At 41.6% G+C, this 22,944-nt stretch overlaps 1 protein-coding gene across 1 annotated transcript; it reads right to left on the reverse strand.

The window, feature by feature from the left end:
- Nucleotides 1–5,064: 5,064 nt before the first annotated feature.
- LOC146979712 (neuronal acetylcholine receptor subunit beta-2-like) lies at nucleotides 5,065–22,944 on the reverse strand. The gene is made up of 6 exons (XM_085789706.1): nucleotides 22,288–22,944; nucleotides 13,443–13,588; nucleotides 13,218–13,262; nucleotides 12,701–12,810; nucleotides 7,085–8,075; nucleotides 5,065–6,105 (listed from the first exon to the last, which is right to left on the reverse strand). The coding sequence occupies exons 1-6, from the start codon at nucleotides 22,337–22,339 to the stop codon at nucleotides 5,950–5,952; spliced, it is 1,500 nt and encodes a 499-aa protein (XP_085645832.1). The 5' UTR covers nucleotides 22,340–22,944; the 3' UTR covers nucleotides 5,065–5,949.

The raw sequence follows: 22,944 nt of genomic DNA on the forward strand, positions 1-22,944 counted from the left end.
TCAGATGACAAGTAATATAAAATCATCTCTAACTGTATAGTGCTCGTGGTTGTTTTAGTGTTTCAGCTCATTATTTTCTCCACTCTCTTCCTGCTTGGTCTAGAACTGCAAACAACTGCATAGAGTTTATTTGCAACAGAAAATATATTTCAGATCAGATTATGCTCTTATCTTATCTATCTAACATGCACAAACATGCACATACTGTATCTCAGGTCACAAAATATTAAGTATGTAGTCACTATTTTATTTGTTTTCTGCTAAAATATCTTAATTTACAGTGTCTGCCTCTAGTGACGACTGCATTATTAAACTTTTTACTGACTGGCATTTCATTTTCGGTCATGGTCAAAACATACACACGATCAAATGTAATGTCAGATTTCATAACTGAGAGGATGTGTGCACCTGACCTCTGGCCATCTCTCTCCTCTCACCCTTTAACCCTATCTAAACAGTTTGGCCCTCTCCCCATGAATCCCCTTCTTCCTTCTGCTTCATCTAATCCCACCACCCCGCTGTTGCCTCCCTCTGCCAAACCCTCTTTTTTTTTTAGAAGCTCTCAGCCTCCCCTCTCCTCCCACAGCTCATCCTGCTCTGTCAGTCACGCTACACTGTGTGACCCCACGCAACCTCCCAGCATTCACATCCTCACCCCCTATCTTTCCCCCACCCAATCTCTTCACCCTTGCTCTCTCTGTTAAACTCTCTCTCCTCCTCCTCCTGTCTCAGTCTGAGTCAACTTTCTATTCCCATTCATCCATCCAGTGGCCACTATGTGCAGCCTGCATGGTCATGCTGTGGCCTGTTGCAGCCACCAGCAACTAATTAAAGTCCTCTCACAGTTATCTGATTAAAGTCCTCTCTGCTGCTAATTAAACTGCCATCTCTCTGCGGCTTTCTGTGTTTTTTCCCACAAAACTTCCCTCATCCTCTCTCACACACTCATAAAAATCTAGAGCACCAACATCAGTACAATATATAGTGACAATATGTTTACATTCATGCTCACAACTGTACTCGTGCTTCGTGTTTTGTTTTTTTTCTCTCAGCGTCCGTCTCGTTCTCTGAATGACCAGCAGTGTCATTTTCGGTTAAACGGCAGCAGCCTGAAGAGCCGGGCGAAGCTTACTCATTATCTGGTCCAGTCATGTTTGTCCTATAAGGCGGATGATGAAATCCAAATGATTGTGCTTCTTGTTGCGGTCACAGACGATCTGCTCGTCATGGCTTCAAGTGATTTTTAATCAGTTTGAAATGTATTAGGAACATTTCAGTAATGGCCCTTGCAATCCTCACTGGTGTGGGAAAGGGAAAGAGTCAAACTTATTTAATCTTTTTCTTATTTTGACTTTTATTGCAAGAAACCTGCTGATAGTTTCCGTCTGATACAATGTTAATGTTGTGTTTTGGTGACACCGAATCTAATTTTAGATATTTAAGACATATTGCTTCACCAAGGTAATGACATAATGCTGAAAAACAAGGATGAGACAAGTGATTTGATTTACAAACTGTTTTGCTTCTTCATGTCTCAGTGTTTCAATTACATACAGTCCCAAATAATTAAAAATGATTCAGAAATGTAATATCAAAATAATTTTATGCTTCCTCATGCTCTTAATCATCCTGCACCCCCTCTCATTTATGTTATGTGTCTATATCAACCTACTCAGAATTCCCTGATATGAATAAATCATATATATTTTCAACTTTAAACACATACACAGTAACTGATTACCACTAGAATATATTTAAATCTTTATTTACCACACTATAATCCCAAATAAAAACATGAAATTGTGTCCATAATCATCTCGTTATTAGTAATAGGCAGTAAATGACAGCACTGCTGACTCCTGCTGAGAGGAACGTTGAACTATGCAGTGTCTCTTTCGACCACTAGTGAGCAGTAGCAAGCGTCTGGATCTGTCAGCAGGTAACAGGCTTGAGGAGACATTTACTGCTCCAGCAGGGACATTATGGAGCGCTGGCCCCTGAGCCCCGTTCAAAACCCTGTGAAGTGTTTGGACCACGGCTCTGTGTCCATCCCCTCAGCTCAGTAGCTCAGATGAGAGGATCGATGGCCCCTCTGACTCAACTACACAGCAGCTACACATTCTGTAATGCAGTAATGTAGTTCATAAATATCGACCACCGAGCTGAAGTGGCAGGTATAAATTCTACAGAGATGTCCTGTGGAGGATAATGGGAGAGATGGAGAGCAACGGTCGACTACAGGGTCCAGATCAAACTGCTGACACTCACCATGCTGCACCAGAGATACAGGAGAATAGAATAGAATAGAATGCTTATATAAATAAAATGCTTATTTTTAAATTCTTTCTGTTGCAAAGCGAATGTAAAATATAAAAAGAAAGAAATTGTATATTCATTTCAACTGGATATGGCTGCTAGAGAATCTCTAAGAGCCGTTGTCTGTGTGCATGTTTTCACACATGCATGTATGTAGCCTACTTTATATATGTGAGGTTTGTCATGTCGAGAAGAATAAATGCTTATTGATCTCTGACTACAGCATGAAACAGTCTTTACTGTCGGCCTGACAGATTGCAGAAGTCTTGTGTCATTTGTTTATGACCGACCTTTATCATCCCTGCCTCTGCCTTTTATACCTCTTTCCCTCTCTGTCTCTCTTTATCTATCTGTCCTGCCCCGCTTACTACTACTTCTCTCTCCGTATCCATCATTTCTATGGTCATGCCTCATGATCAGACATTTTTTCAACTCTTGGAAAACAGGCTGATGTTGCTTTGGAGATGTGGTAACCTGGACATTCAGCAAACTGAGTTAAGTTAGACACAGTTGAATAACTGCTAAAACCATATCAATCAGACTTCTTCTCCCACAAGTCTGTGACTCTGTGGTAAAAAGAGCAAAATGAAACATTAACAGCATGAGAATTCAAAGTTTCCGATTTCTCTACAGAAATTTTAAGAAGAGTTACAGCCCTGGATGGGGTGATGGTAACCTTTAAAGTATTTCACTTGGCTGACTCTTTGTTTTGAGAGCTCTTGTCTTTGTCACTTGTGCTTGCAACGTCCCTGGGGACAGACAGGGACTTTCTGAAAGTCTCGCATTGACAAGCAACAGACAAAGGCTCACAAGTGTGAACTTCCTGTTGAAGCTTCCTGCTGGCAGCGGCTGACAGATCTGTGTGAGGCAGAGGAGGAGCACAGGGGACTCCACCGTCTGTGGGCCCTCAGAGGACAGAGCCACAGCACACACAGACACAGGTATCTGCACATTGAATTGAAGTTGATAGAAGAACTGTTTAAAAGATTAGATCATGCAAAGAAAAAACAAAGTAATACCTTAAATCTGATACAGAAGTCAATGTACTGTATTGGAAATAGCAGTAAAAGAGCCATGCAACCTCATCACCAATACCACAAATAATGTAACAAAAGGAAAAAAAATTCAACAACATTAGTGTGATGTTTTAGCACCAGTAACAACACCACCACCACCCCAACGCTTCTCTAACCCTCCCCAGCCTCATGTGGTCACTCCCTTAATGGAAATTGATGCAGATGTCAAGTATCTAATTTATGACTCATACCAGGAGAGAGAGAGGGGTGGGGTGGGGGCAAATATGAGCTGTAATTGCCGAACCCAACTCCAATTCAATGGCTGTCACTACATCTGTAGGATTATGTCACTGTTTGACTCTGAGCGTGTGTGTGTGTGTGTGTGTGTGTGTGTGTGTGTGTGTGTGTGTGTGACTGACATGATGGCCGCTGAAAAATTATGATGCAGTATCTTTGCTGGAAGCATCAGCAGTTTCTGGCAACTTATGTACTTGTGTATTCTGGAAATAGCCACACAGACAATAATAGAAACAGCAATTAAAACTCATTTGTAAAATCCTGATTATATAATTTTCTAATGCCGCTACTGTTTCTGCTAATGTGTTCTGAATCCCTCATTTTCTCTCATTATGCACAACATTACCACACTGCTACAAGCTGCAGACCTCAACTTAGGTTAGACTGTATGTGCATCATGTGATTCACCAGGTCAGCGTGTTGTTTTCATTTCCCTTTATTGATCCAGTAAGCAAGACATCAGATCCCATCACAGTCCCATCTTGTCATTTTCTGCATTTACTGTCTAGACAGACGAAACTGAACAAGTCACACAACATGGCTGACTAGTGGGAAGAAAAAGAAAAAATGTTTTATTCCATCCACTGAGAAAACAAAGATGAGAGAAATCAATACTGCTATGTTTGTACAGTACACGTTTTCCTTGGCTAATGTTGGTAGCAGTGACAGATGAGTGTGTTATGATGGTGACAAGTTATAATAATACTGTACCTCTTTGAAATAATTACTGGACATGGATTCAAGTAAGAGAACAGGCTGCAATGATCAAGCATACAGTCTGATGGAAGATGAAGCGAGTGAAGAGCCAGACTGGTTGTATAATTAACTTCAGGTCATTGTGTGTGTGTGTGTAAAATACTGTACAATATCATTATTGCTGGTTTCCTTGGTGATGGATGCTGAAAAGTACTGCTGCGATGACACCAGCGTACTGTACTTTTTTTAAAAGAAGCGTGGTGAGCAGCAGCAACAGCCTTATGGTCATTGGTTCGAAGTTTTGCTTTTTTTTTTAATTAGCACTTTTGTAACATCCCTCTTTCATTTCAAACACAGCTGCTTTAACATCACAACACTATATGACACCGATTCGATCTGTCCGTCGAGTCATGCTCACGGTGAGGCGTGTGTGAGGGTTAAAAAAAAACAGGCTGGGCACCCCATTCACACACACACTCACCTATTATTATTCAGATAGTCCTTCAGTTAGCTGTCTTGTGTCACCTCTCACTTTGAAAGGCAAATATTATAAATTCATCCAGTATGTGTGTGCTGTTGGCAAAGGGACAAGAGAGCTCGATCTTCTTCTATGTATCAACATAGAGGGGAATCATCTTCAGTAGCGTTGTGTTGTCAATGTGAGGCTCGTTATCTGCTGAGGCATACTGAAGCTTTGTTTGTCTTTGGGCTCTTTCTCTCTCTGGGGTTTGAAAAATAAATTGAAATGGAGAAAATCAAAAGAGAGAAAGAAAGAAATAGTGTCTTCATGTATGCATGCTAGCCCCCATAATGTCCATTTAGGGACTTAAGAAGATAGGATGGGACCAGAGAGAAAAGAGAAAAACAAGTCCTTTCTAAACAGAAAAGAAACAAGTCCTGAGTTGCTGCTGGCTGGATCAACCTTTGTGAACAGTCACAAGGGTCAACAAACTTTTAGATGAAGGTTCTCCTCTTCTAATCCTGCTACGTGTCAGTCCTTGGAGAAATGTAGATTTGTACACTTTCATATGACATTTTGAATTAGAAGACAATTCTGGTTTGTTAAAACTTGGGTCTTGGTCTCATACAGTAGCTTAGGCCATTGTTTATTTTGATTATGATTATGATCCCACAGGTTCCTCACATCTTCGTGGCAGCGTCCTGTTCGATTCCAGCCAGGAACCTCTGCTGGATGCCTTACCCTCTCTCTCCCCCCCCCCAGCTTATTTTGTCATGTATTGTGCAGAAAGGTAAACAAATAACATGAAAAAACAACAAACAGATCAGTCGTTCATGTCTAATTAATGCCTATACCTATAAAAATGTGACCCAAGTTGTTATAAAACAGAATTATCCTTTAAGTTCACTGAACTAAATAGATCCTGTTTCCTCTGTGAATGGCAGATGATGGAGGACGAAGAGGGCGGGGGAAGTTTGGAGGGGAGCAGGTGGTGGTAGAGGGCTAAAGTGCATTATAATCATTTCCCAGTGAGAGTGCCGTGTGAGGCGGACATGTGAGTTTTCATGTGTCAAAATGTTATTAGAGCTCTGTTTCTGGGGGAGGTGGGACTCAAAGTTAATGTCTGGGTCATGTTGAGATCAAAGTTCAGGTTTCAGGTAGCTATCAATTCTGCTCCATGTCATCAACAATGGGGATGTTGTAACTCTGGAACAGGGGCTGCATGAAGAGGCCGACCGTCCCGACCACGCACACACACACAAAGATCCACAGGAAGAGCCGGTCAATCACCATGGCAACATACTTCCAATCTTCAATAATCTGCAGAGAGAAGGGTATGTCAACAACCATATCAACTAAAATGATTAATGACTTTGCTATGATTTAAAATCGTGGGACTTTTGAGCTTTGATGCTGCTGCAAATTTTAATCAGAACAAAAGTAGATAAAGTTCTTAACTGTGCTACCCACAGAAGTGCATACGCATTTATAATTTTATAATCTAAAATTAATTACTTTATACTTTACATTACTATTATTAAATTCATTACAGCCAAGAGCCAGAGGTGACAACCAATAAAATCAGAATTTGTTTTTACACTTCTGCATTACAATATGCAATAGGCTACCACATATATTTTAACATAATAATTTCCTAATTACAATGAATTAATTACCTACTAAATCAATCAAATTTGCACATAAAAACGAAAAGACTAGCAGTGGATGCTTTAGGCTAAATGCTAATGTGAGCATGCATGCTAACTTGCTGCATTGATGGTGCTACTGCGTTTGCTTTGCAGAATAAGATTTTATATTTAGCCTGTGACAGAAAGGATTAGGTCATAAAACAAACAAGTTCAAAACTTTGACCTGATGATAACACTGGATGAAAAGCTTGGAGATCACCAATGTTACAAATTACATTCTGAGCGGGAAACTAATGTCTTTCATATTAACCCATCCAATAGTTAGTAGCTGGTGGCGCTACAGGAAAATCAGTCTCACTATCCTGTGTGGAGTGACTTTACAAGATTTAATGACAATATTAGACAATATTATTATAGTTACAGTCATGTCAGCCATAGTAACAGACCAATATTTCGACTAATAGAGCCCCATTGCTATCACAGCGAAAAAAATAAACCATGAAGGCTACTGTCCTGCATCAAATATTGCTCAGATATCTAAAGGATAAAAGTAAAGATTATGAAGTGAATGGAAGTTGCAGGACACATCAAGCAGGTAAGCAAACACACATACTATTCATGCAGATACTACTTTTCTTCAAAACACATACCCCTTCATCATCATCCTCACTCTTCATCTTCTCGGCGATATAGCGCACTCCATCCACTGCATCTTCAACGTCAATGTTGCACTTGAGCGTCATCCTCTTTCTGAACTCTGTGTTTTCTGACAAGTCGCTGATCTTCCAGCCGTAGCGTTTGGCCGACTCCTCGTTGACGAAGAAGGACGAGGAGGAATCTGCCATCCCTGCGGGGCTGCCAGTGGCCCCGTCGGCTCCACGCAGCTTCTGGTCAGAGTACGATCGCTGCTGGTGTTTTTTCCGGAACTTCTCACGGATGTTGGAGCTCCCTGGTCTCCGCATGAAGAGGTAAGACGGGAGCCGGTACAAGAAGACGCGCTTGACCCAAGGAGGCATGGTGTGTGTACTGGGGGACCGATGGTGCACGTTGAGCACGCAAACGCTGGTGACGATGGAGAAAGTGACCAGCACCATCGTAAACATTAGGTACTTCCCAATCAGAGGCACTGCTAAAGACGTAGGTGGTACAATCTTTGAGATTAGGAGTAAAAACACAGTCAGGGCCAGAAGGACAGAGATACAGAGAGTCATCTTCTCGCCACAGTCTGATGGGAGGTAGAACACCAGAATGGCCAAGGATGTTATAAGGATACAAGGGATGATCAGGTTGATGGTGTAGAACAGAGGTTTCCTCCTGATAATAAAGTCATAGGTGATGTCTAGGTATCTGATGTCATTAGGGTCTTCGTTCTTGCGTCCAGGCAGCGAGACGATATCCCACTCACCGCTTGGCTTGAAGTCGTCACGTGAGGCAAAATCACTGAGGAGGATGAGGTCAATCTCAGTGTGGTCGTATGTCCATGAGCGAAACTTGAGGGTGCAGTTCTGCTGGTCGAAAGGGAAATCACGGACTTCGATTTTGCAAGCCGATTTGTATATGGCCGGTGGTAGCCAGGCGACGTCACCATTGTTGGAGACCACAGCGTTGGAGTAGAAGGAGACTTCATAGGTCCCGTCGGCACTGATAGAAAGAAAAGGTGGGAGATAAGTCAAAGGAAGGAGGGGAGATAAAGTCATAAAGAGCATTCAAACATATCCACAATGTCAACACATGATATCACAGAAGCTTAAACTTAAAACCATGTAAGTATAAGTGAAGAGTTTGGAGTAGTACTGCTGCTTTTTTATATTTCAAGCTCCTGTTGAAGCAGTTTAAATATTCAATAAGGATGCCCCCTGAAGACCTCTTTTCATCTGGAAGGAGACCCACAGGCAAACCCTGAACAGAGGGATTATAAATCCCATCAGTCCTGGGAGCACACTGGAATTCCCCAGGGGGAGCTGAAACAAGTGGCAAGGGAAGGAAGTCTGGTCTAATCTTGCTACCACCACATTGAGGATCCTGCTGGATATTGGTTATGGTGGTGGAGGAGTATGAGGTCTGGTGTTGGCAAAAGATTAACAACAGACAGAGGTTGAGCTCAGGCACTGCACGAATGAACGCTCCATTAATGAAGCCTAGCTGCCAATACACAGGAAAAGTAAATGTCCTCATGCAAAAGATGATTAATTTCAAACTATTGAAAGATAGGCGTCAGGTAGTAATGGCTACATCACACACCTGCATGAATTGGATTTGGCTTGACTAAGCTGATAGCCAAGCGGCAGATGAATGAGCATGGTGAACGAGCATGGTGAAGCATGAACAAAGCAGCTGACATCAACCAGGAGTTTAATCTGAATACTGTTTCATCACATCCTGCTAGTTCTTCCATACCTGCCCCTTAAAAATAATCTCTCCACTTAAAGGGATAGTTCAACATTTTGGCAAATTGGCCCATTGCCATAATCGCTATAGTCATAGCAGTAGGTTCGTTACCTTTATTTGTCGGTGTAAGCTATTTTTAGAACAGAGGAGCAGAGCGGCGAGCTGCTCAGAGCTACGCTATGGAGGCTAAAGGAATCTCTTGGTTTCCCTCATCAAACTCATCAAATACAAAATCCCAAAACTCCAAAACGCTTTCATGGACAAGTTGTGACCTGCACAATCACCACGCTATGAGATAATAATGGAACGTTACGAAACTGAGCCGTTTTCAAGGTAAATACAGAGTCTGCTTGCTAAAAAACTGTCCCTGAACGCAACACGCATCAGCGGTTTTGCATGAATTTCCCTCTAAAACAGCTCAGTTTCGTAACGTTCCGTTATTATCTCATAGCGTGGTGATTGTGCAGCTCACAACTTGTCCACGACAGCCTTTTGGAGTTGTTGGATTGTGTATTTGATGAGTTTGATGAGGAAAACCAAGAAATTCCCTTAGCCTCCATAGCATAGCCCTGAGCAGCCTGCCGCTCCGCTCCTCCGTTCTAAAAATAGCTTGTACCGACAATTAAAGGTAACGAACCTACTGCTATGACAATAGCGATTATGGCAATGGGCCAATTTGCCAAAATGTTGAACTATCCCTTTAATATCCACAACAATCTTGAGGAAGCCATCAAAATCACATTAACAGTATTATCCTGCAGCCATGTCATCAAAGAAGCAAAACGTTTACTTAGGGGAAAAATGGATTTACTGTAGCCTACTAACTGATGGCGTGTATGGAGAATTATTTCATGGCTGCGTGTGTCACCTCTGCTGTGTCTGCTGAGGTGACACATGCAACACCTCTGTGTTTTGAAAGTTGCAGAATGTGTTTATCTTCTCTAGGGAAGAGCTCGACCAGGGACACATGCCCGCAACATGGCAACAACAGTGCCCCCCTCCCACCTCAAATCTGCTGAGATCGGCTTTTTTTCCTCATCTCACCAAGCCTGCCGGTGATGCATTATAGATAAGTGGCCTATCAATTATAAAGTAGGTCAGGAATCCAACCATCACACTCAGTCTCTAATGCTTTGGGGCTGCTGTGAATATGCAGACTAATTAAAAATGCAGAGGCCCCACCTGCTCACTGCGACCTCTGGTCCACCAGACTTGGCCAGAGACCTCGACCTGCAGTTAAAGTAGTGCTGATCATATCCTATCATTATGCTCTTAAGCAGTTATGCTCCTACTGCGGTCTTTAGCTGACCGGCAATCTGTGATCGTGAAAGTTTAATCGTAACAAGGCCTGTGTAAACGGTGGGGAAACACTGCTGACCAAAACACAAAGCTACACATCAACATCTCAAGAGTCTATTTAGTAGCCTAGATGTTCTTGGTGTTTTGTTTTTTTTAATCATATCACATGGTCTTCATCAGCATCCATTATGGAATCGTGGATGATGAAATTTTCTTCTTTTTTTTTGTTTCTGACCACTTCAGTGACTCCTTGATTAAGTTGAGGTTCAAACATTGTTCTTGAAATTCCACCTGCTGATGAAGATCATGTGATATGACTGAGAGCTCTAGAGCAGCTACTCAAGGGCTACCTTGATGAGTTTGCAAAAACCTAATTAAGTGTAAAAAGCCGTAGTTCCAGTTTCCATTCAGGAAAAGGCTTTCATATTAGCTTAAGTAACTGTTTGCTAACTTTACCACAGTAGGGCTGTCATTGGATTGAAGTGTATTAAATTAACTGGATATTGAAGATGTTTTCTCTGCATTTAAATACTGTATTAGTAATAAATCTTGTTAGTACAGGTAGTGAAGGGAAAGGGACAAGGAATTAGCTACAGATGACTAAGAATCAAGGTGAAATACTGCCAAACAGCCAAATGTTCTCCAGTTATTGCAAACAAAGTGCTGTTGATCCCATTCAGCTGTAAAGGATTTACAGTAATATCCACTGGCTATCAGATGATGTGTATATCACCGCGCAGGAAAAAAGAAAAAATCAATCAATCAGTTTCAAGTTTATTTCTGTAATTTGATTTGAGACAGCAGAGCTGGGACTCTTGTGTGAGCTTCATATTAGTGGTGAAAGTTAAGAGGACCCCAGCAGATGGAAAAACAGACCCAGGTGTTGACCTATATGGCTGACACAGGAGGTGAGGCCCAAAAGCCTTCGTGTGTGTGTCAGCCAACACTCCAGTGGGTAGAGGCAGTGGGGATAATTTCTTCTTGAATGAACTTATTACGGCATTGAGGTTCTCGTGTATTGATTTTTTCCTTGCAGGCATTTAATACAGCTGCAAGATGATGATTTTTAAATGTGCACACAGAGTCAAAACATCCTTGCATCAATGTTTAGGGCATCTCTACTCAATATGCAAAAACACGCAATAAGGTACTGGGATGTCGTCTCGTTAACCGTAGTAACCCTGCTGGTAAATGTGGGTTGTAAAGTCTTATAGTGCATTGATTTCTCTTTGACACTTCACTTGTAATGGCCGGAATATACATGAATTGATCCAGTAGACAAATTAGAGTGATCCCATGTGTAGATTCAACTCCACAGTACAAAATGCAGCTAAACTGTTTAAAAATAAATGGGCTCTATGCACAGCTCCACCATTTCCTGGATTTAAGGCAGGTCCTTTATTTCCTGTCTTACATTATTGGACAAACTGATTAATCCAGGTGTGTCTGACCATTGTGACTATTCAGACACACCTGGATTAATCAGTTTGTCCAATAATGTAAGACAGGAAATGAAGGACCTGCCTTAAATCCAGGAAGTGGTGGAGCTGTGCATAGAGCCCATTCTCAGAACAGCTTGCATGTACTCACCTGAGGTGTGATAACTTAGAAACCAGAATCATATTTGAATGATGATGTGTCCTTCTTTTGATAACATGCTCTAGAGTTTCCCTTTCTGCTGCCTTGACTTAAAGACCCCCTCCCATGAAAATCGCGGGGCAGCGCAGTCTCCGCCCAGGTGCATTGCTAATGAGCTGCTGGTGCTGTGCAGAAGGAGAGCCCTGGGAAATGTCACAGGTTTTGTGATTGTGGCTAAAAACTTCATAATCACAATTTAAAGGCCACAGAGAATGTTTTAAAATAACCTCCCCTTGCGGGAGGGGGACTTTAATAATGCGAGACCTCCACCGTTTTTTGTTGTTTTTTCTGTATTTTTCTTTTCTTTACTTTTTCTCTCTCTGTTGCTGTTTTTGTGTATGAGTTTCTGTTGTTTGTTTATCTGTTTATTGTCTTAAGGTGGAAGTAGCAGGCGATGTTTTATTACGTCTGAGGGAATTGTTATATTATACACAGTGAGTTGTTTAATCATCCCTTTGGATATAAAGTATATGATGAAAACATTAAAACAAACAAAAACATGTTGTTGCAACCTGTACTATGATGCAAGATTTAGTTCAAATGGACTCATACTTAACTTAATTAAAGTTCAATAAATGGGTGTCTGCTATAGCTTTAATACTCTGGTCTTGCTGGTACATTTTTTTCATTCTCTATCTCTCTATCATGTAAAAGTTCAATTCACTCATTATCAGGTGCCTACCAAGACGGTTTTAGTTGTATTCATTATCCTGAAATAGGTAACAAGTGGGGTAAAAAAAAAAGAAAAAAGGGAGAGGTAAGAGGATAAAAGGAATAAGAGGATAGAAGGAAAACATATTAGGGAAATGGGGCTTTTGTAGGTACTACAATGAAGTTGCTAAATCTCTCTGTCTGTTCTTCTTTTAATCACTTAGTTTCAGACACACACACACACACACACACATCCTGTCTGGCTGTCACAAAGCACAAAGCAGATGTACTTGTTGTAGAGGACGATGTCTGGCAGCCAGATGTGTTGTGACGGGAGGCGGATTTTCTTGATTCCCTCGTACTCTTCAGGGTCCCACATTAATCTGTAGTCATTCCATACCTGATGATGGAGGAGAGCACAGACACACACGCACATACAGACACAAAAGTCAATAAATGCAAATGTCACACATGTGCACACACAAATGAAATATACACAAGCAGAGACATATATAAAACTTGGGCTCATGTATTTTTAAACAGCAGCACACTAACATATTTGTCCTACATGCCAAGAGCTGACCTCACCAGTGAACACGCTGGATGTCTCTGCACATTTTCCTTAAAGCCAGACACATGTCGTGTGTCTATGTGTGCGTGGTAATGGCAAACGTGACTCAGACACTTGTTGTGCCACTACGAGGGAAGTGTTTTGACGTGGCCCGAACCCTGGCCTGAACTCACACAAAAGCACACATATATATAGGCCGAGAATAAGGAACAAGAAGGACGAGCAGGGACACGAACCTGAGTGAGCCAACAGTTGGTGGTCATGATCTGCTCCCTCTCGTTCTGAAACACACAAAGACAGAAGGTTTGTCGACGGCTGCAGCGTTATAGGCAGAGACTGAGCACATTTCTATTTACTGCAAACAGATTTTCACCATCTGCGTTGTTGAACTATGTGAAATGAATAGATTACGCCTCCATGATAAGCGCATATGTCGGGGTGGCTTTGTTGTGTTTCCTCACCACGTTGATCAGCTGGGCCAGAGACACCTGGATGTAAATGGTGACCTGCTGGCTGTTGTTGACAGCTGGTCTGATCAGCTTGTTGTAGCGCTCCGGTGACAACAGGTGACTAACCAGCCGCTCCTCCACCTCCGCACACAAGGCAGCTGCACACACGCACATAGTACACAGGACGTGACATAATTGAAAACCAGCTACACACAGTCTGGATCAGGATCTGCAATGACTAACAAAGTTTAAAAATGCTTTACAAGAAAAGTAAAAACACATCAAGCATCCAAAGTGAGACACAAATGGAGTATATAGACCAGCAGAATGATTAAGAAAAAACACCAATAAAACACTAAAATACTGTATGTAAAAACAATTATAGGGGACAGACCAGTATAATAACACCACATATCAGGCTATGAGAGATGGTTTAGGAAAAGATTTTGATTTTTAAAAATGTTTGATTCACATTGTCTGTTGTAGACAAAGTAGTGCAGACACAATGAGGATATAACAGTCTACAGGTTAAAATGAAAGTTTGGTGGTTCTCCCTGGTTGACACAGATCCCACATCTTATCATACAAGTGGAGATCGAGCAGCCATAACAATTTTATTTTTGTCTGATTTCAACCCCTAAAATAATAGTAACTGTTTGCATCTAGAATATCTCACTTGGAAAAAAAAAGCATCTATGCAACAAGGAAATATAATACATACAGTTTGGTGCCTGGATTCACTGAAGCTATTTCTGTTATTTTCATCAAGATAAATCAATAGTTATTTTGTTTGTTCGCAAATCAACAACATGTGCCATAAATACTGTACTCCTAGCATGCTGTCTAAACCTCATAGGGGACTCTAACTTATTCTGTTAGTAAATATCTTTTGGCTCTTGGAAAGAGTCTTTCTGTTGGACAACTCAACAAAAATATCAAACTACAGCATGCACGAAAAATAAAAAATACAGTTCTCTTCCCAAATCTCATCATCACAGTGTTGTGACCACAGTTTTAGCTCAGGATGTAGAGCATATTATACTAATACTCCTTCTGGCCACACCAAAGGCTGTTTCTCTGATGGTTATTCCATCAGGTTATGTAGTTTTAAGTGTTGTTAAGAAAAGGGTCAGACAAGAAATGTGTTGTATTAAGTTCAAGTCCATTAACAATGCAACGATATCAGACTGAGGGTTCTTCTCATTGAATAACGTGTGTGTGTAGTTATGGTGATTAGACAGCTGAAGTCACACATGTGGGGGGAGAAATCTGCATAAATATGAACCTTGAATATGATGCGACCTCCTATACAGCGTTCCAGCTCTACAGTGTGTTGACGCACAAGTTTCATTACTGTATGTTTTAGTTTCATGAGTCAGACTGAACAAGTCCGATGTCAAATGAATGTTACAATGGCACAGTGAGCGACTTATGAATGGGGACTGAGGCTACATTGAAAAAGGAATAGAAAGTTATTTGCATTTTGCATTCACTGCTTTTTTACCTTAACCTTGGCCCTTTATGAGCCTTCTTTGTGTTTTTAGAAAAACAGTCTCCTGAAAAGATGACACATTATTATCAAATACTCTGACTTCTTCAGCTGAACTCCCTGACCGCTGACCCTCTTGAACATCAGTATAGTTTAATGAGATCAAAATGACAAAAGCCACACTAATAGAAGCACACACAAACACACAAACACACACACATGCCTAGAGCAGCGGTTGGTGAAGCGATGTTTAAATCTCGTGCTGCGAGGTCTCAACAATTAGGTGCTGCAGCGATTTGTAGTCTGCTGCGTGTCTTCAGATGTAATGAGTGTGTAATGAGAGTAATGTGTGTGTGTGTGTGTGTGTGTGTGTTTGTGTGTCTCTGACCTCACAAACTGATCAGATGTAATATTGTATTTAGTGAAACAAACACACACACACACACAAACTATACTTTGCTTACTAGCATTTCATTGTATACTGTATGTATGTTACATATGTTTCATGTTAACAACACATGCAATCTGCAGTCCATATGACGATAATGAGTCGCATTTGTGCAGACACACACACACACACACACACACACGTAGACAGGGCCACCGCAGGGCTGATTTCACCCATGAAATCAACACAGAACAATTTCTGACTGGGTCACAGAGCTTCAGTGATAGTGGGTGGTTTAAAACAAGGACACTGCCAGAGTTTCATACATTCAAACCTGTGGAAAAGAACAACGCATTTCTCTGGTGCTTGGCTTGTTTATCCAAAAAACAAAAACTCATTTCATCAGTAGAAACTTTAAATAAGAAATGAGCATGAGGCAGTCATCTGCATAATCCACACAACACTTCAAGTCTCTGGTTTTCCAACTTGTTTCATATCTTCACAGCCCTGTTTGCTGCCTGTGGTGAATTCTTAGTGATGACTGAATCTACTGAATCTGACAGAATGAAAACTATATTGAGACAGATTTATCTGTATTGTATTTTCTTTTGTATTTATATATTTTGTGGTGTCTTTATTTGTGCTTATAGATACTATAGCTACTTGCAGGAAAGATATAAACCATAGGCAGTGTACCAGTCTAGGCCATAAGGTGAGAGAAAAAATAAGATTGCATGGGTCAGTGTGTGTATATCTCATCTTAAAGGACTATTAAGTTTATTTAATAATACAATTAACCAGTTTAACAGGCAGTTTAACAGTTTAACAAGCTAATTTAACAATTTGCCCTTATTAATAAATACTTAAACTTAAATTTAACTAATGGGAACATGAAAAAGACATAAGAGAACTAGGAAAGTATTTCAGTAAGCATATACGTAGTTTATTGTTTGGCCCTAAATCTGCCAAACTCATCCTAAATCGTAGAACTACAGTCAACTGTGTCTCCACCTTGTTCAACTAATTTGTTGCAAACAAGTCAAGTTAAAGTAAGATATGTAGTTCAATGACATAAATCGCAAATTTACCAGATGGAGCTTTAATGGAAAAAAAATGCAAGAAACCTCAAGAACAGGAACCCCACTTTCAGGACAGACAGTTTTAGGCCTGCAATGGATTTCATGTGTCCTATAGACGGAAATAGCAAAATGACAGTATGAAAAATCAGAATGACAGAATTATAGATAGACTAAACAGTATGTATGTACTGCAAACACCAAAATATATCATCACCACACAGTAATTAGTGTCGCAGTCTCCTAATCCAGAAGCACATGTTTGCATGAATTTGTAGCAATATACGCCTCACACGGAGACGCAGTGCAGCTGTGAGAGGTAGACCTGCAAACAACCATTCAAGATTCAGATTCAGACGACCAATGAGCATGTGATCCTGTTTAGTCAGTGTGTAGGAAGAGTTCAGGTTGATGTCTTAGTGAAGGAGAAAAATGAATAAAGTAATGTCTGTTTTACGTCAACCTTATTGGACCTGGTCTAAAGGAAAATCACGAGAAATGCATTTGATTGATTTTGTAGATGATCTAATTCTAAGACATCTAACAATTAACCTTCTCTTTACTTTTTAATTCTTTTCATCCACTTTAAAGTAGCTAAACCTCAGTATCCTCTTAGTGGAGAAGGCTCCAGTGGCTTTTCCACAACAGTGTTTTCAGCTCTACCATTGCAAAGACACTGTGATATACTGTAGTCTACCCTTCATATTGAAAGAGTTGTGCAAACCCTTTTGAACTGACCTCAGCAATGTATATTTGTGTCCAGATGTCTCAAAACTGTACAGTGGGCAGCTTCACTGTGAATATTGTTTATTTTGGCACTTTGCTCTCACTGGTTTTCACTGGCCATGCGGCTAGCTGTCATATCAAGATCTGTTCAAGATAGAAATGTTTCCTGAAATCTGTCAGGATCAGACTGAAAAGAAGAGGCACTGAGCTTTAACTGCAGGACGGAGAGGTGTATTTTACACTTGGTCACTCTACATTAACCTCCACTAGACCTCCATCTGAGGGGGAGACAGGAAGTGTCCAGCGTCTGAGCAACTGTGACATGACACTAGACCCCCAGGGTGAATGTCTTCAGAGAGCTTTGAAACACAGCGCTCTGTCTGTCAGGATTAGACAGGGGGTAAAGAGACAGAGACAACTGAGAGGAAGAGGTAAGACACACAAACAAAACAACAGTAACATCGGAGTGTGAGACACAACAATTTCCAGATCGTCTTCTGATAAAATGACATAGAGTCATACTGTATAATGGCAATGTTTCATGGGAAACTGCAGTGATTCGTGGGTTTACTTGATGGTCACAGCCTCACAATAGCTCATTGTTTGTATGCAGTGCCTGTACCATAATAACATGCAGATTTCTTGTTGTACTAATTATAAGCTGCTGCTGCAGTTGTGAGATTTTTGGCTTCCTGCAAGTCAAGGCAGGAAGACAAATTGACAAAGAAGTCATGTATGTGAGGAACCTAATTAGTAAATTATTAAACTATGCTGCTAAAGTAAAATAAGACATATCAATGAAAAATTGCACTTAACTGATTTTACACACAATGGTCAGTACTAAACAGCCTTTTATAAACCATTTTTATAGCGCTCGGGGTTAGTCTGCTATGCTTTAAGGTTTTTTTCAGGACCCAGATTCAGACATGAGACATATAAAAATCAGCAACCAAATTACACAGAGAGGACAAAACAAAAAAGTAAAAGCAAAAGCTGTTGGAGAGTCCAAAACTTGAGCTCCCCAAAAGAATACAGGAAAAACAAACAAACAGGGAACGAACAGAGATAAGACGGGGCAGCTGAGAAAACAGGGGAGTGACACAAGTAAAGGGGAAATGCAGAAGCTAAATACACCTGAGAGCAACGAGACACAGGTGAGGACAATCGCACACGGGTGAGACACATCACAAATCACAGGAGGGAAACCACAGCAAGAAACAGAAAAAATGAAATTAAACAGGTAACATGCACTGATACTAAAACTATTCTTTTTTTTAAGTATATTTTATTGCCTTTAATTGATAGTGTAGTCGAGAGAGAGACAGGAAATGGGGAGGCAGAGAGTGGGGGAATGACACGCAGGAAAGGGCCGTCCGACGCGGGACTCGAACCAGGGCCGCCTGCACCGAGGACTGAGCCTCAACATGGGGCGGCAGCTCTACCCAGTGAGCTAAAGACTACCCAATACTAAAACTATTCTAATTATTCTTTTTGTTTTATTCTAGTGTGATAGATATTGCTGATTTGTTGGAAACAAGCTTTGTATCCCTTGTAGCAAGTGATAAAGCGATTAACTGCATGTTGTAACCTCTTTGTAAAAGGAAAAAGTGGAAAATGAAAATGTCATTGGCTGTTGATATAATTTCAAATATATTTACATGTACACATGCACAAAATGTAAAGAAGTCATGTGCACCATCCATTAATTGAATATTTGCTGTGTGAATAAATCCAGTTTTAACTGCACATATTTACAAGTGTTTTGCTCCTGCATTGTGTACCTGCTGTAATGGCCCCTGACTTCTGCTCTCTGATTTCTGCCTTGGAGAAGTAAGAGATGTCATACTGCCTTAAAAATGTAAAGGGAGAGGCATAAAAATAAACCCAGCACAAAAAATTAATAAACTGTGAAAGACAAATGACTTCATGTGACTGCTAGAGAGGACTGGGGGTGGCGGAGGAGCACACTATAGACTGTATAGACTGATGTAAGGTGCTGGCTTTGACAGTTAATGTTAAAATGGGAGATGAGGCTAAAATGAGATGTGTATGAGGTCGGCGCAAGTGTAGATGGAGGAGTTTTGTTGCATTAGGGAGTCTACCAGCAGATTTCATCACACGTGTACGCACGCACACGCCCACATACACACACTCACATACACACACTCCTGTCTGCCTCACTGCACTCTCCACACCTCAATTATTCATCACCGCTAAAATAAAAATGCCATCATCTCACAGGCATGGAGACTCCAACACAATCACCGATTATTCTCTGAGTTTTTCCACAATCCGGTCAAGTCAACATAAAGGCTCCATAACGACATTCTGTACAGAAAGAGCAAAGCCAAGCTAGTTTCAGACACACTGCTGATGCAGACTGATCAACATGCTGTGCCATCAGTCCAGGATACATAGAAGGGGAAAAGAAAACATCCAAATTCTGCATCCTGTAGGTTCTTTTCTAGGGTAGTGAATTATTCACTGTGTTACCATCTGGGGTGGCCTTTCTGGGGCCAAAACAATTTAGGCTTCAGCTGTCTTTGAATTAGCTCACTAGACTGCCAGTCATGCTGTAAAAGACGGCTTGTGCCATTCATATTCATCTGCAGCAACACGGTCGAGTTCCTACAAGACGGCACTGTACATTGGTCACGGTGCATCTACTGCCTGAGAGGTTTTAGCATCCCTTGGGATTTCTTTTGGTTGTTTGCCCTCCAACTTTTCATCATCGCAGACAATTTTTCCGTCTGTGAGGATAAAACCGTACCACGATTCTTTTACTACAATGATTTTTTTATGTGTCACTACTTCCCCACTGTGTCTCTCTGTCCTGCTGCGTCGCGTTCCTCTCTACTCAGCAGTGACAGGAACATGTGCAGGTCGAGGAGGAGAGGCGAGACAGCGACAGCAGGAAAAAGTGGCTTTCTTCCTGCTCTCTGGTCCCTCAGCGCTCACATGTTACTGCTGCTTAAGTTTGCACCAGTTTCCTCAAAATGCGTCTGATGCAGCTCTCTCTAGCACTGAAAAGCACATTGATCTCTGTCCTCATCCGCCTCTTTCTCTCTCTCTCATTCAAAGAGCTGCAGCATCCAAACAAATGTGCCAACGCAATGACTAATAGTTTACTATGAAGTGTTGACTCACTGACACATGGCCCTCTTGACCGCATCTGCAGTTATGAGAAAGCAAGAGAAACAACAACCTTAGAATAACCCCAGGAGAAAACTTAGCGCTGCGTGTTTCTGCCCACCCACAAAAGTTATACCCTGGAGCTAAGGACAACCAGAGTCACGCTTGTGTGAGGGTTCGTGCAACAAGCTAAATGGAGATTGTATGTGATTTCCCCCTGACTCTTAACAATGTGCATGTGTTTAATGAGCAAAACCCTGCATCAGGAATAGCCGTAGCACACATTAACATATTGACTTACAGCATGCAGCTGTTAGACAAGGGGACAGAGGGGTGCGTGATAAGAGACCGATTATGTCAGATAAGTAAAGTGAGCAAGAGTAAAGCAGATGATGTGGCGTGCAGCAGGCGACAAAAAGTGAGTGAAAAGAGTGGAGGAGATGAGACAGAGAGAAAATACATCCCAGCAAAGTGGTTGCCTGGATTTTAGTATTTTTCACAGTTGCAGTCAGGGTGAGATTTGATAGGAGTGACAGAGCCGCTATCATGCGATGCCTGAACTGCAGACTGAGCACAGGTGATACTGAGGAAGTCACTTGGATCTGTTACCCAACAAAAAGGGCAATAAAAAAGGTCAAGGAGAGGTAAGGTGAGGAGGGAAGCAGCTAGGGGGAACAACCTGAAGGAAGGAGACGCAACAAAGTGCAAAAGGTCCTTACTGTAAGTGATAGCACGATCTGATAACGTGTGATCTTCATAATCTATCTTTTATAGTATTGCTGACATAAGAGTTGGATGTAGATGTAAGATTGTGGTACAGTAAAAAAATAAAAAAGGGAAGGAAGGGAGAAAAACAAGTTAAAAGGTCATAAGGGCAAAATAAAGGCATAATGGAGTTTAAGACGAACAACTGTACAGTGTCTCTCCAGAATTATGCATTAGTGACACATAATATCCCCAAAAGTGAAACTAACTTCCTTTTGAACTTACTGGCTGAATTTAGCCTTAAAAAATGTCACCCATATTAACTCATATTTCTATCATCAGCACACAGCCTGCTTTAATTCCCATGAAAGCATGTCCAACTTATACAAGGGATGAAAAGACCCAGTGAAACTACATTGAAGGAACTTGAGGAACTAATGGAGTTTGCCCTGTTGACTGCTGCAGCAGGATAATGCAGCGGATGCAGCTTCAGCACCGTGGACAGCTCCTGAGTGAGCTTCACCCTCTCCACCGCCTGGTTCAGCACCGTGGACAGCTCCTCGTGAGTCGCTTCAGTTACAGTAATAGAAAAAGAAGAGAAAGAAGCTTCTCTTGCACATCATGTGATGGAGGCTCCACTGTGTTGAGGTTCTCCACCTCCATGATCATCACCACAGGGCCTTGACACACACACACACACACACACATACATACTGCAGGCCATTAAGCACAGTAAAGGGCCACAAAATACCATTATGAGATTTCACCAAGATACATTTAAACACCACACCATCCAGATGTTAAATGAACCACGAGGAAACCACAGAGCCGGTTGATTCAGCCCAATATGATACTGAATTTTGGATGTTGTTTAAATTACAGGCTATGAATGCTGGGATAATGCCCCCATGCGTATATTAAGCAATTCCATTGTGATTCGGTGGGTTTGCTGTGTAAAGAGGAACAAGTTAGTTAATTGACGCGTGCTGAATCACGTGTTAAAGTGTTTGACGCACGGGAACGCCACCACTTCTCCCCACTGGCCTGCTTTCCAGCATCCCCCCTGTTATATGTAAAGTGAAAATGTGATTTAAACATTTCCCTAACATTGAAATATACACAGGAGAGATAGAGAAAGTGGTATGGTGGTTTAAGCTACAAAGAACACCAGATATTACATCCAATTTCTGGTCAGACTTCCTACATTGATTATACTATAAACTGTGATGGGCACAGTGTGCTATTTTACAATTGACAGTCCGATTAAAGACCCGTACGTAAAGTCAAAGCTTCCCTACCCCGTCCCGTCCCGTTCCGGGAGGATTTGAAAGGATTACTCACTTGCCACAGCGAGAACCAGGAAAGCCAACGCTGTTTTCACCGGGATTGCCATCGCTTCCTCCCCTCCAGTGCGACAGACACACGAAAACTTGCAGATGGAGCTTGTTTCTGGCGCGTGTTTTCTCCTCTGCCCTCGTTGTGAAGTAAAGAAAGAAAGTGGAACAAAAAATTTTAAAAGGGAAAAAAAGGACTATATCGGTTTCATTGCGAGGAATCCCGCAGATGACGACCGGTCACTGAGGCGTGGAGGCATGAAGAGAGGAGCACTGACTGCTGTCTGTGAGCCCAGAGATGAGGAGGAGGAGGCTGGACGCTTTCTGCCAGAGCGCACCGACCCCACCGCTGGTCCTGGAGCTGTGTGCGCAGCAGAGACCGGCTATAGGGAACACAGTCGCCCCCCTTGATTTCTTCTTGAGCGATACAAACAACGTTTTTCTCGGAAATATGGGTCAGGAGCTAGTAGGTGTACGCCAATCCTGTTATCGTCGAAGCGGCCATTCTTCAGATGAAAGATTTAAGCGCCCCGGTCTTCGCATCGCCCTGCCCGCCCAGTGCGCTCCCTCGTCGGGCGTCAGTTTCACTCTCTGCCGTCTTGATCGACACAGTTTGACATGTGTGACAACAAACAGGAAGCGATACGAGTCAGAAACTCCCCGA

Source organism: Trachurus japonicus, chromosome 10 (assembly GCF_045865225.1).
Source record: "Trachurus japonicus isolate A0001 chromosome 10, Traja_1.0".
In the NCBI taxonomy this organism is placed as follows: Eukaryota; Metazoa; Chordata; class Actinopteri; order Carangiformes; family Carangidae; genus Trachurus; species Trachurus japonicus.

Excerpts from the sequence above, each read along its gene's own strand:
- LOC146979712 (XM_085789706.1), bottom strand. The coding sequence starts at position 22,339 with ATGGCAATCCCGGTGAAAACAGCGTTGGCTTTCCTGGTTCTCGCTGTG. Across the intron at positions 12,811-13,217 it reads CCAACTGTTGGCTCACTCAG|GTATGGAATGACTACAGATT; the intron begins GTTCGTGTCCCT and ends CTCCATCATCAG. Across the intron at positions 6,106-7,084 it reads GTGAGGATGATGATGAAGGG|ATTATTGAAGATTGGAAGTA; the intron begins GTATGTGTTTTG and ends TTCTCTCTGCAG.